Consider the following 14,391-nt stretch of genomic DNA (forward strand, 5'->3'; position numbering starts at 1 on the left):
GGGTCAGCTCCCTGGTGCCTACAGATCAAGACGCTGCCCAGCTGTGGTCTGCGCAATTGACCACGATCTCACAGGTGAGGCCCACTTTTCTGCTTCTCTGCATCATTTGTGAGGGCTCTGTTAACTTCCAGGAAGAAGTTAAATTGCAGTATGCAAACACTGATGATAAATCCTTTGTGTTTGGGGGGTAAGTATACCCAACACCTCTCTCCCCCATAATTCTCCCTTCGGTTTCAAAATTCTCTCCATAATTTGCCATGACTCCATAAAGCTTCCAAAGTGACCACCGCACGACACTGGCTCCCCCGTGCCCACATGGGTGCGGAGGGGAAGCCTGGAACACAGCTGGGGATTAAGAGAGTTTTTCCATAACTCTGTAGACCTGTGGAATATACTAGTTGCACCGATCAGGTGAACCAGGGGTAGAACGACGCTGGCTATGCCAGGTCCAAGGGTGCAGCCAGCGGAACCCTGCCCCGACGTGGAAACATTGCCCCTCCCAGACAGCATGATCTCCCCAGGAAAACTGCCCCTCAGCGTTGAAGCTTTTCCTCTCACATGCCTGGCTTCCTGCCCAGCGCATGTGCTACCCAATAAACACCAGACTTCTATATACAAAGGCCCGTCTACTCTCTTCCCCAGTCCATTCCTTGGACCAAACATTCCACATAGGCAGTTAAAACAAAAGGAATATTTCTATACAGTGAAAGGTTACTGAGACCTAGTTGGAAGCAACAACGGGAGTAAACGGTACACTGAAGCCACTATTTGCAGATTGTACAAAATTCAGCCAAGTTTGCACATGTTTTCTAAGAAAGTTATTTGGGACCCTCCTTAATTATCAGGTGATATCACTAAAACAACATAAATAGATGCCCCTACCCCCTACTGCTTTCTCCTTTGTAAAACAAGGCTCACCTCAAAATGCTGCTTGTGGATGAAGGAAATAGGACATGCAAGTGTCTCTCAAAGTGAAAGAGGGACACGCACAGACCCAGTTAATCTTGGTGATGTTTTTCTGTTTCATTTCCTCCATGAGTTTGCAACAGAACTGTTAGATATACATGTTAGCTCAACTAAAGATATATTTCCAGCACTATTTAGGCTCTGGAGAAGAAGTTTTTACAAATAAAGTTTTACAAATAAACATATTTTAATTCCACATTGTGCATCCCCATGGCCAGTCACTGGAAACTTCTGTCATTGCTGACTGTGGACACCTTCATTCTCATGGAACCCACAGAGGTCATGAGTTCTGGCCAGGGCCATGGCTCAGGAAGCTTGAAAAATATCTGAATAACAAACAGAATTCCAGATTAAAAAATACCTGTCCCTTAAATAGGAAAAAAATCTAAAGGTAAACTCTAAATGTCAATGTTTCAAGATTGTACATGAAAAACAGGGAGAGACATTTTGTAGTTTATTATCGCTATATAATGATGTGTTTTGACTGTCTTAACACATATGATCCAGGAATCTGGAGGGCTAGATCACAGCATTTCTTCATAGATGGTCTGATAAGTCTGCCCCACAGATTAATCAAACTTGGGCTGCAGATTATTTTCAAATAAAAATGATATAAATCATTTACAGCATGGTTGGCAAAAAAAAAAAAAAAGAACTCATGGGAAAGAGAATATTTTACAGATTTTTAAACTCCTAATTTTATTACTTTTAGTACATCAAACCCTCTTACGAGTAATAAAATAATACAAACCATTTTGAAATTGACTTATGAAGAAAGAACCATTTTTCTTTGAAAACACGTACATACAAAACTAGCAATTTTCACTTTTTTGGCCAAAGAAAACATTTGGTCATTTCCACTGGTGACTCCAAGTCCTTGTGGTTATTTTAAACAATTAAGGGACCTGAATCATCATAACCCATCATGATCAGATGCAGGGCTGTCTTCCTTTAGCAAGCTGACCTCCAGTCATATGCATACATTCACATAGCTTCGCCCTTCCCCTCTTAAAAACAAGGGCTCCCTAAAATGTAGGCTTTGTCAGTGATGAGATCTATTCCCACTGTGGCTCACGATGTCACCCAAACTGGATTTCCCTTTGAATTATAAGTGAACCCAGGGAAGATGATTAGAAGACACAGCAAACCAATTCCCTTAAAGCTTTCCACTTGGAAAGGCACGTCAGACCTACCCGGGCACCGGGGCGTCTTGTGGGCCACGGCGGTGCCGCTGATGGGCCTCCCGTTGGGCGTGACGCACCAGCAGTATCCCGTGTAGCTGTGACACTGGACCTGCGAGAGAGCACAGGACAGGTGAGCCCTCCCAGGCCCGCAGCACAGCGCCTCACGGCTGCGAGGCCCACTCTGCTTTCTGCGGCACTGGCTCAGGCAGGGGTCGTGGGATACCCAGAGCTACTTCTGTGGCTGCATTGGAGTCCTCGGTAAAGAAAGGGTGCAAGTCTTCACCCCAGGGTTTTAAAGACAAAAGGGGCCCAAATCAGCACTTTACTGACTGCTAGTGTGTGCTGGACACATTACCTGTGAAGTCACTAATCCTCACCACCTTCCAGATGGAGCCCCAGCCCTTATCTTATGAATGGGGAAACTGAGGCCCGGGAAGGTCAGGAGCTCTCCACTGCAGAGCCAGGAGAGCAACCTCGGCCTCTTTAGTGTTCACTCTGCAGCCTGCATCGCCCACTCCCCTTGCAACCACAGTCAGAGCAGCCAGTTCCTTCAGCTCCAGTTCCTCTCTCTCTCTTTCTGTCTCTCTCTTGTTCTCTCCCTCATTGTCTCTCAAAGGCCAAATGATGATGTAAACACACAGAACTCACATCATCACCCAATGGGCCACAGGCATGTCAAAGTGCAGAACCCAGGCTGTTCTCTCTGCCCCTGTGTGAGTTAGCATTGCATGTTAGCACTTTGTTTTTCCTTAATAAGGAATAACAGCACTGACACACTCAAAACGGAGAGCTGGGTGACTTTCTCAGCAGTGCCTTTGGCTGACAACAGGAATTTGACTTGGCTCAGCTCCATGTCTGTGGGCCCGTCAGGTTGGAATGAATGATCCCGGAGCTCACTCTTGGCACAGACACGACTTTTAGTGTGTGCTCCCCGTAATTAAAATCAAACTAAGATTAAATTGTAAGCTGCAAGCCAGGTTAGCATGGTCTAATTGGCCTCACTAAGGAAGCTTCCTGTGCTAAACTCATAGTCATGAAAGTGTGAATGACAGCAGCAATGATATAAATGCCTGCACCAACTAAGAAATAAACACACACTTCATTTATGTGTCTATTTATGTCAAGTAGGCTCATCATGAATTAACTTCTAAAATGCAGAAGGCTGATTTCCCCAGAGAACAAACCTGCTGCTTCTTCTGTTTGGCTCCCCCTCACCTGCCTTCTCCCCACACCCACTCCACATCACTCTCCCTAATTGCCCAGGTGCAGAACCTCCCAAGCAAGGCTGGTAACCTGACTGTAGGTGCCGTCGTCGTTGCACTCAGGAATGAACACTTGCTGAAACTCCTTCCGGGCTTGCTCCTGGGTGTACTTCCTTTCGGCCACACACCTGGACACGTCTGTAGGGAAGAACAGGGCAGAGGAGCGGTTATGCAATGGGAAGAAGATGGAACAGATAGGAACGTTGAAAAATGCGAAGGCATGAGTCAGGCAGGAGGGCTGAGGACCTGGAGGCTGGAAGGGGCTTCGCAGGCAGCTCAGCTCTCAGCAAAGGGAGCCCCAGAAGAAGGGCAGATGCCTGTCACACGCCGTCCTGGTCCTATCTGATGCAAGGCCCAGGGGCGGGAAGGGCAGGACCATTCTCCACACTGAGTGAGGAGGAACACTGAGGCCCAGGAAGGCCTCATAGCTTATCCCTGGGGAACAGGTGGCCCCTGCTTCCTGAAAATGGGGAAATGCCAGCTGTCCGGTGGGACGCAGGCAGGCTGTCCTCAGATTTAAGGACGTCCACCTGAACACACCAGGATCAAGTCCAGATGCAGAGGGTGGGCAGGGCTAGATGTCACCGTTAAAAACAGACCAAAGGGAACTGACTGAGGGGCGGGGGTCTTAGGATGCACGGGGTGGGACTTCCAACCACAGCTGCAGCCCAGGGCGCCATCCCACTGAGACCAGCCTGAGAGGAGAACTTGGCTCGTCCCTTTTCTGTTTCCCGTCCTGCCTCTTCCACCTTCACATGGAAATCCAACCGTCACGTGGATAAAAGGGTTGGGTTTTCTTAGAAAGCCTCGTCCTCTGCCCCAGATGCTCTACATCCCACCGTCCCAACAACACTGAGATTTCACAGAAGGCGCAATGTCGCTGCTACTACTTAAGAAGACACCCCAAGGAGAGCAAAACTGGAAAAATCTTTAGACTTCCAGAGACTTGAAAAGCATTAATGCAGGATCCGTGTGTGCCACGAACAGGCCTTGTTTCTCGCTAACCTGCACAATCAGGGCCAGGTTAAGACACGTGAGGACCACAAAGTCGGTTGCTTACTGAAGCTACTCTCAGCCTTCCAGCTCAGGGAGTAAAAGCTGTGAGCCCAGCATCAACCAGGCCCGCCTTTTGGTGCCCCCAGGGGGAAAAGGCTTCTCCTAAGAACAGCCTCCCACCACAGGAGAAGACGCCATCATGGCTGCCATGGGCCACCTGCCCCGGAAGCAGATCCTAAGAACAGCCTCCCACCACAGGAGAAGACACCATGATGGCTGCCATGGGCTGCCTGCCCCTGAAGCAGAACACACATGCACGCTTTACTTCTTGGAATCATCACACAATATAGCTCATTTGAATTTTAAAACTTGAAAAAATGGCTTTCCTTTTTTAAAAGTATTTCCAGATTTAAATCACAAGTGCCTACATCTTGAGAGAGCACAAAGGCCCTCTCAACTCCGAGGACGCTTCTTCAAATGTTGTTCTTTCCGTCTTCAGATGGTGACTTTTTGACTCCCTAGTGGTTAAAGTTCTGGCTATGGCAAAATGCGATCTGATTACCAACCCTGGGCTCCACCCATCACAGCGGACTCCTACAGGCTCTGCCTCTGACAAAGCTCCAGGGCCTTTATGTGACTCCTCTCTGGCTTTTGCAGAACCACCGGCCACATGCTGCATGGAGCATTAAGGGCCTACACATCTGAGCAAACGCTCCTCCATCCATCCCAGCTTCGTGCCTTCAGCCTTATTCTAAAGTCTGGCCTGGCCAGCCAGCACTCAGCAACATGTGGTTTTAATGCAGTCTGTGTTTTAGCTGAGGAGAAATCACTGCTTTGCTGGACTTCTGTCCTCGTTTTTTAGTATAACCTGTGGTTTTGACTGTCTAAAAAGGAAAAGTGATATGAGTTCCAGCTTGCGAGGTCTCCATGAGGTACAGATGGAGCTATAAATTAGTTCTAATATTTGAGCCATCATGGAACATGCCAAGAAAGCTAAGTTTTCCAAACTCCTTGTGGGCTCCATTCTTGGCGTGGACTTCTTTTAAAGACTTCACATTTGCCACTGGTCAGATAGTTCTGAAATCTGCAGCTCTTGGATTTAATAGAATATTAAATTCCAAGTTTATGTCTAGCCTATGGCAAACTATTTAGTCATAGGAAACAATTAAGACTTAGCATGAAATTACAGGGCCCACATACATCATCACTCAAAATAAACCTGCAGTCATCTTACGAAGTAAAACTGCTACAGGGTTGCGGCTTATTCCACAGATTTGCTATTCCTTATTCTGGATATCTCATGTTAAATCAGGTTCAAGATCTTTACTACCGAGAAGAGCCCGAATAGCATCTGATAAGGTCCATTCTATCGAGAGGCACAAAATCGCCAGGGAATGAGCACTCAGAAATAGTCATGGCCTCCGTGTGTTCTCAATATCACTCTAAGCCAATATATGCTTGATACAGACACATCTTAGACTGAATTAAATGCCCCTCTTTGTAAACATCAAAATATTAAACACACCCTCAACATTATGCTGTTTCCAACTTTCCAACTTTTTAATCGCTTTGAAAGAATGGAATAGGGTGCTTCAACACTGTCCCCTGGAAACCTTTTTTACAGATGATGATAAATGTCTCACCTTAATGTATTTTTACTCTGTATGATTCTTTGCTGAGTTAAAAATTAAGCAGAGCCCTATCTGTGTAATGGCCTTGTTGAGATTCCACTCTGAACACTTTATGTTTAATGGTTTGATTATTAAATCCGTAGAACACAAGTAACATAATTTTTTAAATTATTGTATGACGGCTGGGCACGGTGGCTCACGCCTGTAATCCCAACCCTTTGGGAGGCTGAGGTGAGTGCATCACGAGGCCAGGAGATCGAGACCATCCTGGCTAATATGGTGAAACTCCGTCTCTACTAAAAATACAAAAAAAAGAAAAAAAAATTAGCCGGGCGTGGTGGCAGGTGCCTGTGTTCCCAGCTACTTGGGAGCCTGAGGAAGGAGAATCGCTTGAACCCAGGAGGCGGAGGTTGCAGTGAGCCGAGATCATGCCACTGCCCTCCAGCCTGGGTTACAGAGCAAGACTCTGTCTCAAAAAAAAGAATTACTGTACGACTACACATAACATAAAATTTACCATCTTATCCATTTTAAAGTGAACAATTCAGTGGCATTTAGCACATTCACAGTGTTGGGCAACCACCATGTCGGCCTAGTTCCAGAACATTCTCCTCATTCACAAAAGAAAACTCTGTGCCTCTTAAGCTGCCATTTCCCATTTTCCCCTCACCGCAACCCCTAGAACTATCCATCTACCTCCTGTCTCTACAAATTTGCCTATTCTGGGCATTTCCTGTCAATGTAATCACACACGAGGTATCCTTCTGTGTCTGGCCTCCTTCACCTGGCATGATGATTTCAAAGTTCATGTACGTATGTTCATGTATGTCTACACCAGAGATGATGCATCAATGTAGTCATACATGAGGTATCCTTCTGTGTCTGGCTTCCTTCACTTAGCGTGATGTTGTCAAGGCTTAGGTATGTTATAGCATGTTTCAGAGCTATGTTCCTTTTTATGGCTGAACAATATTCTATTGTAGGGATGGACCATATTTTGTTTATTCATTCACTCATGGATGAACACTTAGGATCTTTTGGCTATTGTAAATAATGCTGTTATAAACATTCAGATGTAAATTTTTGTTTGAACGCTTGTTTTCAAGTCTTTTGGGTAGAAAGTAGAAATGATGGTTCACATGGCAGTTCTGCGTTTAACTTACGGAGGGAGTGCCTGCCGTCTGCCACAGTGCTAAACCATTGTATGTCCAGCCAACAGAGACAAGTGTTTCCATTCCCCTATCCACCCAGAATTTATTTTGTCTTTTTTAAACTGATGTAACCACCTGACTGGGATGAAATGGTTTCATAGTACTTTGGCTCATAGTATTATATTACTATAATAAATATCTACCTAAAAAAAAAACTCAGCTGGAAATTATAATATTAATACTTTAATTAAATAAAATTGTTAATCTAATTGAAGAATGTAGTCTCTTTTTACTAGACCAAAGAAAAACTTTCTGATGTGAATTTTGTCATATATTTTTAGAAAATTTTTGCTCCTACCTGCAGAGCCGGGATGTTATAAATAAACAATTCATTGTTGCTTAGCAAGGCATCACTAACAACAGGTTTTGTTTTGTTTTAGAGACAGCGTCTCTGTCAGCTAGGCTGGAGTGCAGTGGTGCCATCACAGCTCACTGCAGCCTCAACCTTCTGAGCTCAAGCAATCCTCTCACCTCAGCCTCCCCAGTAGCTGGGAAGAGAGGCACCACCCTGATTGGCTAATTTTTTAATTTTTGTAGAGATGGGGTCTTGATTTGTTGCCCAGGCTTCTTTTGAACTCCTGGTGTCAAGCAATCCTCCCACCTCCCAGAATGCTGGGATTATAGGCATGAGCCCCCACGCCTAGCCCTAACAGAAATATTTTGATGAATTTTTGGTTAATGGTAGTTAATTGTGGGAGCAATTTATTTCTACCTGTTTGATGATATTTTCTCTCTCACTTACAAAATAAAATTGGCTACAATCAGATCGCAAGCTTGTTTATGTATCAAGATGTGTCATGGAGACCCGGCGCAGTGGCTCACGCCTGTAATCTCAGCATCTTGGGAGGCCAAGGCGGGTGGATCACCTGAGGTCAGGAGTTCGAGACCAGCCTGGCCATCTTGGTGAAACCCCGTCTCTACTAAAAATACAAAGATTAGCCAGGCTTGGTGGCAAGCACCTGTAATCCCAGCTATTCAGGAGGCTGAGGCAGGAGAACCACTTTAACCTGGGAGGTGGAGGTTGCAGTGAGCCGAGATCATACCCCCATACTCCAGCCTGGGTGACAGAGTAAGGCTGCGTCTCAAAAGAAAAAAAAAAAGATATGTCATGGAAACCGTTAAGTGTGATGCTCACTACAAAGTAGAAATGAATAGCAGTGCTTTATAATGGTTACTTATGATGAGTGTTTTCTTTTAAACAGGAAGCAGATGATTCCCTACTTTGCTAGAATCTCTCAAAACAGGATGAGGCAAGAATCAGCAGAGGCTGCTTTGCCGGACGTTTTACAGAGGATTCTGGAGAGCAACAATGAAAAGGAACAGTTAAAAAGGATCTTTGAGGAAACTTCAAAACAGGGCCATGAAACAGCGATCTTCACAGGTGATGCTGAATTTGGTAGTCCTAAGCCCAGAGAGTTCCTCTTTCAGGGACTCCTGTCTCTAACAGAATAGAATAACATAAACACAGTAAGCTAGGCAAAGGTGAATCAAAGTAACTCTTTCTGTTGGTCTTCCAAGATGCTTTGTCTACACCAGAGATGATGCCTCAAGATTTTGATGCTGCTCAGCTTCCCACTGCAATAGGCAGAGAACTTTGGGACACAGGTAATTACTGTGGTGTCTCACTCATCGATATAGAAGGAGCAGCTAGCTGGATATGTGGTCAACAGATGCTCTGACTCTGGATCTCACAAGGTCACTGAATGGCTATGATTATGGCCACGGCCATGTAAACACTTCAAGTTCAGGCTCAGCTTCCACTACCATCTCCCCATGACCCAGTGCAGGGCTGCCCGGGACGGGGCTGGTGTGGGAACACCACGGGCTGAACGAGCAAATGGCAGCCAGGCAGAGGACACATATGGTGCCTTTGTAGTGGCCACGGCAATGATAGCCCTCAGAGTGGCATGGCTTTTATTGATTTTGGCATCAAATGAAGGCAGACACTGTGTTTTAAAAGTTGTAGTATTTTACCCACCCGTAATTTTGAAGGCCAGAGTCAGGAAAACTAAGCATGCTGTGCTGCAATACTGTCCAGCAGAACTGAAGTTTTCTTTTCCATCCTAATATCCTAATATAGATGGAAGTGCTGTGATAAGCACTCCCAATCCCAGTGATCTGCAGCCCTTGGTCAGCAAAAGCAGCACGGTGCATCCCCCCAGCCACAGACTAGTACATCCATGCGACCGTCCCGACCATAACCAGAACGACACTATTCCAGAGCTAAGGGAGACAGGAACGACATTTTCATTTTACATAAGTATTCTCTTTTTAAATGCATCAAGGCAGAAACAAAATTACAATAGGAAATCCCTAAATATGTAACTGAGATTGCCAAACTGTAAAGAGAAAGAGAAACTGCAAACCGTTGCAAGACTATATTACAGTATTCAGACAGCCTTTATAATATTTACACAAGAAACCACTGATCATACCCATCTCTATGAAAATTAGTAACAGTGATTTTCAACAGATCAAAACGGATGATTGTGTAAATGGTCACCAAATCCTTTGCAGGAAGGCTGACTAGAGCCTTCCAGAGGGCAGAAGCTCCGTAGGCTGTGCGGAGAGGCCCCTGCTCCTTTGATGAGCTGGTGCCTTGGGTTTGGTGGTGCCGCTAAAGCAAACCGAGGAAAGGTCCTTTGGATGTGCAACATTCCAGGAACGTCCGGCTGTGTTTCTGATCACGGCTGCACACGAGACTGAAGGCCCTGAACCTCCTGTTATGTCTACTCCAGGCTGTGAGAGAAGGACGCTCCCAAACATCAGACGTGTTAAAATACCATAAGCGAGTTAAGGTAAACATACTCGGGGTAGAGTTTCTGCAAGGCACAAGCACAGATCCGATTGAAGTTGCTTCTGATAGCTGCGTCTGCGGAAAGGAAATCCAACCTGGAAAGGGTGGAGCCAGGGATAAGCACCTGGCCCAGAAGCCCAGGGCACAGAATCACAGACACTTGTGCTCACTCACACATGCACGCATACACACACACTCACACACATGCATGCTCAGACATATGAACACACATTCATACTCACACAAGGATCCACACTCACACATGCATGCACAGTCATGCACACACATAAACACTCATTCACACACACAAGCATACACAGTCCCATACATGCACACACGCACATTCACACACATGCACACTCTCACATACATGCACACTCACACAAGCGTACACACACTTTCACACATGCACACTCATGCATATTCACACACACATACACACACTGTCACATACACGGACACTCATGCATATGAACACACATTCACACACACATACACACACTCTCACATACATGCACACTCACACAAGCGTACACACTCTCTCACACATGCACACTCACGCACATTCACACATTAACACATGCACACTCACACACATGCACACTCACAAGCACATGAATACAGTTACATTCACACAAGCATTCACACACGAATTCACACTCACACAAGTATACACTCACAGACATGCACACACACACACATTCACACACAAGCACACATGCAATCACACATCACACATGCACACTCAATGCACATGAACACGCATTCACACTCATACACAACCTCACACATACACACACACAACAGAAACGTAATCTCACACACTCACACTCTCACACTCACACCCCCTCATAGATTTCCTTCGTGGAAATGCCCGTCTCTCTGAGGAAAATGAGCAGGTTGATGCGCCCGATAGGAGCCAGGTGACACTCCGGCCCCGGGCGCTTGTGCAGGGATGAAGGAGCTTCATGGGGACGTCGCAACTCCGCTTCCTCGAAGGCGAAGGCGAGGCCGTGGAATTCGAAGGAACGGGCGGGTGCGGAGCTCTCTGGCCTGTTTCTAGGTCGCTGAGTACAAGGAAGAGCTCGATGGAAACATTCACGTGATGGGAAAACCTCCAGAGAGAAAGAATTCTTGGGGTTCCTCTGAGCCGGCTCCTCATTCTAGACATGCGAGGACAGAGACATGCGAGGACCCGGCGGAGCCTGCCCAGGCCCAGGTGAGGAGAAGGCAGGTCCTCCCTGCAGGTGCTGAGAAGCAGCTGCGGGCCGCAGGGGCTACTGCTGTGCTTTCAGGAAAACTGCAACAGAAGGAGCGGAGCGCGTGGAGGGATCCCCATGGGGAGGCCTGGTGCCTCTGGAGTGTGAGATGCCCATGGCTCCGGCTTCTTAGGCAGCGCCTGGCCTCGGAGCCCGAGAGCTCTCGCTGCTGATTGAAAGGATGGCAAAGCTGCTCCCCAGGCAGGGGCAGCCCCTCAGGTCCACGCTGGGAAGTGAAAGGAGCTGCACCTCGACCCACATCCGGCGGGAGGCCGCCTGGCTTTCCTCCTGGAGACACTCCTGCCCCGCTGTTCCTCGCTGGAAGCATCAGGAGCAGGCCTGAGGCAGCTTGAGAAGGCCTGGGAAGGTGCCACCCCAAACGCCTGCGGGGCCTCACAGCCAGGCCACGGCGCCACCGGCCACAGGAGCACAGAGGTCCCCACCCCGCCCCAGCTCTGCAAAAGCTGCAGAGAATGCGGGAGAGACAACTGCAGACAGGTCTCCAGGCCTCACAGCCGACTGTCTGGGGCGATCCTGAAGAAAGGAGCTTTTCCTGGGAAGCGCTGACACGAAACGCCTTGTCATGGCGCAGCGAACTGGGATAAGCAACCCCAAAACCGACACTTAGGTTGTAACAACCATCACTTGGCCAAGGGAGTAAACTTCTATGTGTGTATCACTCGGGGGGGGGGTTCACCAATGGAAAGAACAGTCTCTAAACCTCATTGTAGCAGTAATCTGTTTTTGTTTTGTTTTGTTTTTAGATGGAGTTTCACTGTTGTCGCCAGGCTGGAGTGCAATGGCACGACCTTGGTTCACTGCAACCTCCACCTCCCAGGTTCAGGGGATTCCCCTGCTTCAGCCTCCTGAGTAGCTGGAATTACAGGCACCTGCCACTACGCCCGGCTAAGTTTTTTGTTTTCTTTCCTTTTTTTTTTTTTTTTTGTATTTTTAGTAGAGACGGGGTTTCACTATGTTGGCCGGGCTGGTCTCCTGACCTCATGATCTGCCGCCTAATAATCTTAATAATAACAGCATGTGTGTTCATCTTGTGGAGATTCGAATCTGACTGTGATACCTGTGGACTTACGGTGCCGTGGGCCTCCTGTGTGCCACGTGCTGGCAGAGTCCCACCGGCTCTCCGAGGGCTGCTGAGGTCATTGTGCAGCCTCGGAGATGGGTGCGCAGAGCAATGGGTGGATGTTACAGCCTTTGTCACCATGTTTCTTTCACTCGGACTCGCCCGTTCAGAAGCTCTTGGTCCTCAGATCTCCAAGGAAGCTGCTTTTGTCTAATAGTGTTTTCAGAAATCTCAAAATAGTTCCAAGTTCTCCTGGCATTTGGCTTTTCTATGGAATGCCAGAGATTTTGTTGAAAAGAAAGCGCCAAAAGTCTCAGATCAAAAGAAAAATATTAATGTATTTGCAGAGTTCTGAAAACACAAACTCCACAAATTTCTATGAAAATATGAGAAAAATGCATCGGTGTAAACCACTGCAGTTCTATTCAGGGTCAATGGTTAGATCACAGTGTGAAGTGTGCAGAACATTTAAATCGAATTTAATTAAATATGGATTAAACTATTTTAATTGTTATTTCCAAATAGTACATCCAAAAGAGACAGGCCTACAGAACTGTCACCCACCAAAAATGTAAAAGTGCCCCCAAAATGCTAAAGACAGCAGCAGCTTCATATGTGCCAAGACGACACTGTGCTACACTAGCCAAGGCCCACTCCAGGAATCACATGGAGAAAACTTAGAGGTTTATTTGTGTTACACAAATGATCTAAACGGACAATCCTGTGCTCCCTCTTTTACCTTCAGGGAAAAAAATTCTCAACCTGAGTTTCGTTGTGAAATGTGCAATATTTATGCTCTTAGAGGGAAACAGAAGCGCAATTTGCTCAGTAGACACCAAGCCCTGTGTCTGTTCTCACCCCTCCTGGGCTCAGTGTGTTTTGCTCCTGCTCCCCAGGAGCCGCGACTGCTGCATTTGCAGCACTGAGACAGGTTGGATCTGGGATGAGTGTGTAAGTGACTGACAGTATGACAGCCTAGAGGAAGGAGCCGGCCCCTCAGGGCGAGGTCTAGGAAGAAGCCAGCCCCTCAGGGAGAGGCCCTTCTTCCGTCATGAGCCAGGATGCAGGTGCGAGGCTGCTACTTTAGGAAAACTCCAACTGCGGATGGGAGGTGGGAGCCCCTTTTTAAAGGCAGCCTCCAGCAGGGAACAGACTTAACTGGAGGCAACATGTAGATGGAAAGCAGACGGAGCCTCTCCGAGCCCAGCCCCACATGCAAATCTAGACTATCAGAGAAGCGTGACACCCACTTATTTCAAGATCTATAATGCACGGTGAACAATCTCTCCTCAGACTGATTTTAATGTTTGCTACCTTGGCATCTGCAGCACCACACACATGAGATTTTGAAGACTACAGGTGCCTGTGTATTCTTTCCAATAGAATCCTTTTGATTTAAGTGAGACCGACTTTGGTTAGGTACATTTTATTTTTGCCTACTGCTCCCTTATATTTTTTTGTGTGTCATAAATGTATGGTATAAAACTACTTTGGTAACATAAATGAGAATTCCCACTGAAATAATCATCCAGAAAAGTTGGCTTAGATGCAGGTGCAAACAAACTAATGAGGATATTACCAAAAAGGACATCTGTGTTTAATTGACATTTGTTCTCCCTATCCAAAAAGAATGTCACTTTGACCCTGCAGCTGGGTATGGCAAAGATCTGAAGTCATGTGCTGGGGAGACACCTGAAAAACCCACAAGCCAGAGAGGGTCACAGATGACGAGCTTCCACCCAGAGAGATGGACCGACCATCCTCCCTCCTTTGTCTAAGAAATCCCTCACACACTCCTCCTCAAAGGCTACAGCTAAAGCAGAGGCTTCCTCACGGCCTTTCAATGGAATATCCAACTGGCGTTATCTAAGGGAACATGGCAAGAAAAGGGAACATGAAATTCCAAGTTTAATGAGGTGCTGTGACCTCCCCACTTCTACAGCACTTGTTTCCACAAGCTGAGACTTTATAGGTAATCACTCCTAAAATCTTCTGTGATGAGTA

The 14,391-nt window shown here is 46.7% G+C and overlaps 1 protein-coding gene across 2 annotated transcripts in view; it reads right to left on the bottom strand.

Moving 5' to 3' along the window:
• The window catches only part of SMOC2 (SPARC related modular calcium binding 2), a 213,262-nt gene that overhangs the window by 127,324 nt on the left and 71,547 nt on the right, over nucleotides 1–14,391 (bottom strand). For both annotated transcript variants that reach the window (XM_025383441.1, XM_025383440.1), the window contains exons 3-4: nucleotides 3,444–3,550; nucleotides 2,160–2,259 (exon numbers count right to left, since the gene is read on the bottom strand). In XM_025383441.1, the coding sequence (XP_025239226.1) occupies nucleotides 2,160–2,259; nucleotides 3,444–3,550 (207 nt within the window). The remainder of the gene's footprint in view (nucleotides 1–2,159; nucleotides 2,260–3,443; nucleotides 3,551–14,391) is intronic.

The sequence above is a fragment of the Theropithecus gelada genome, chromosome 4, assembly GCF_003255815.1.
Source record: "Theropithecus gelada isolate Dixy chromosome 4, Tgel_1.0, whole genome shotgun sequence".
In the NCBI taxonomy this organism is placed as follows: domain Eukaryota; kingdom Metazoa; phylum Chordata; class Mammalia; order Primates; family Cercopithecidae; genus Theropithecus; species Theropithecus gelada.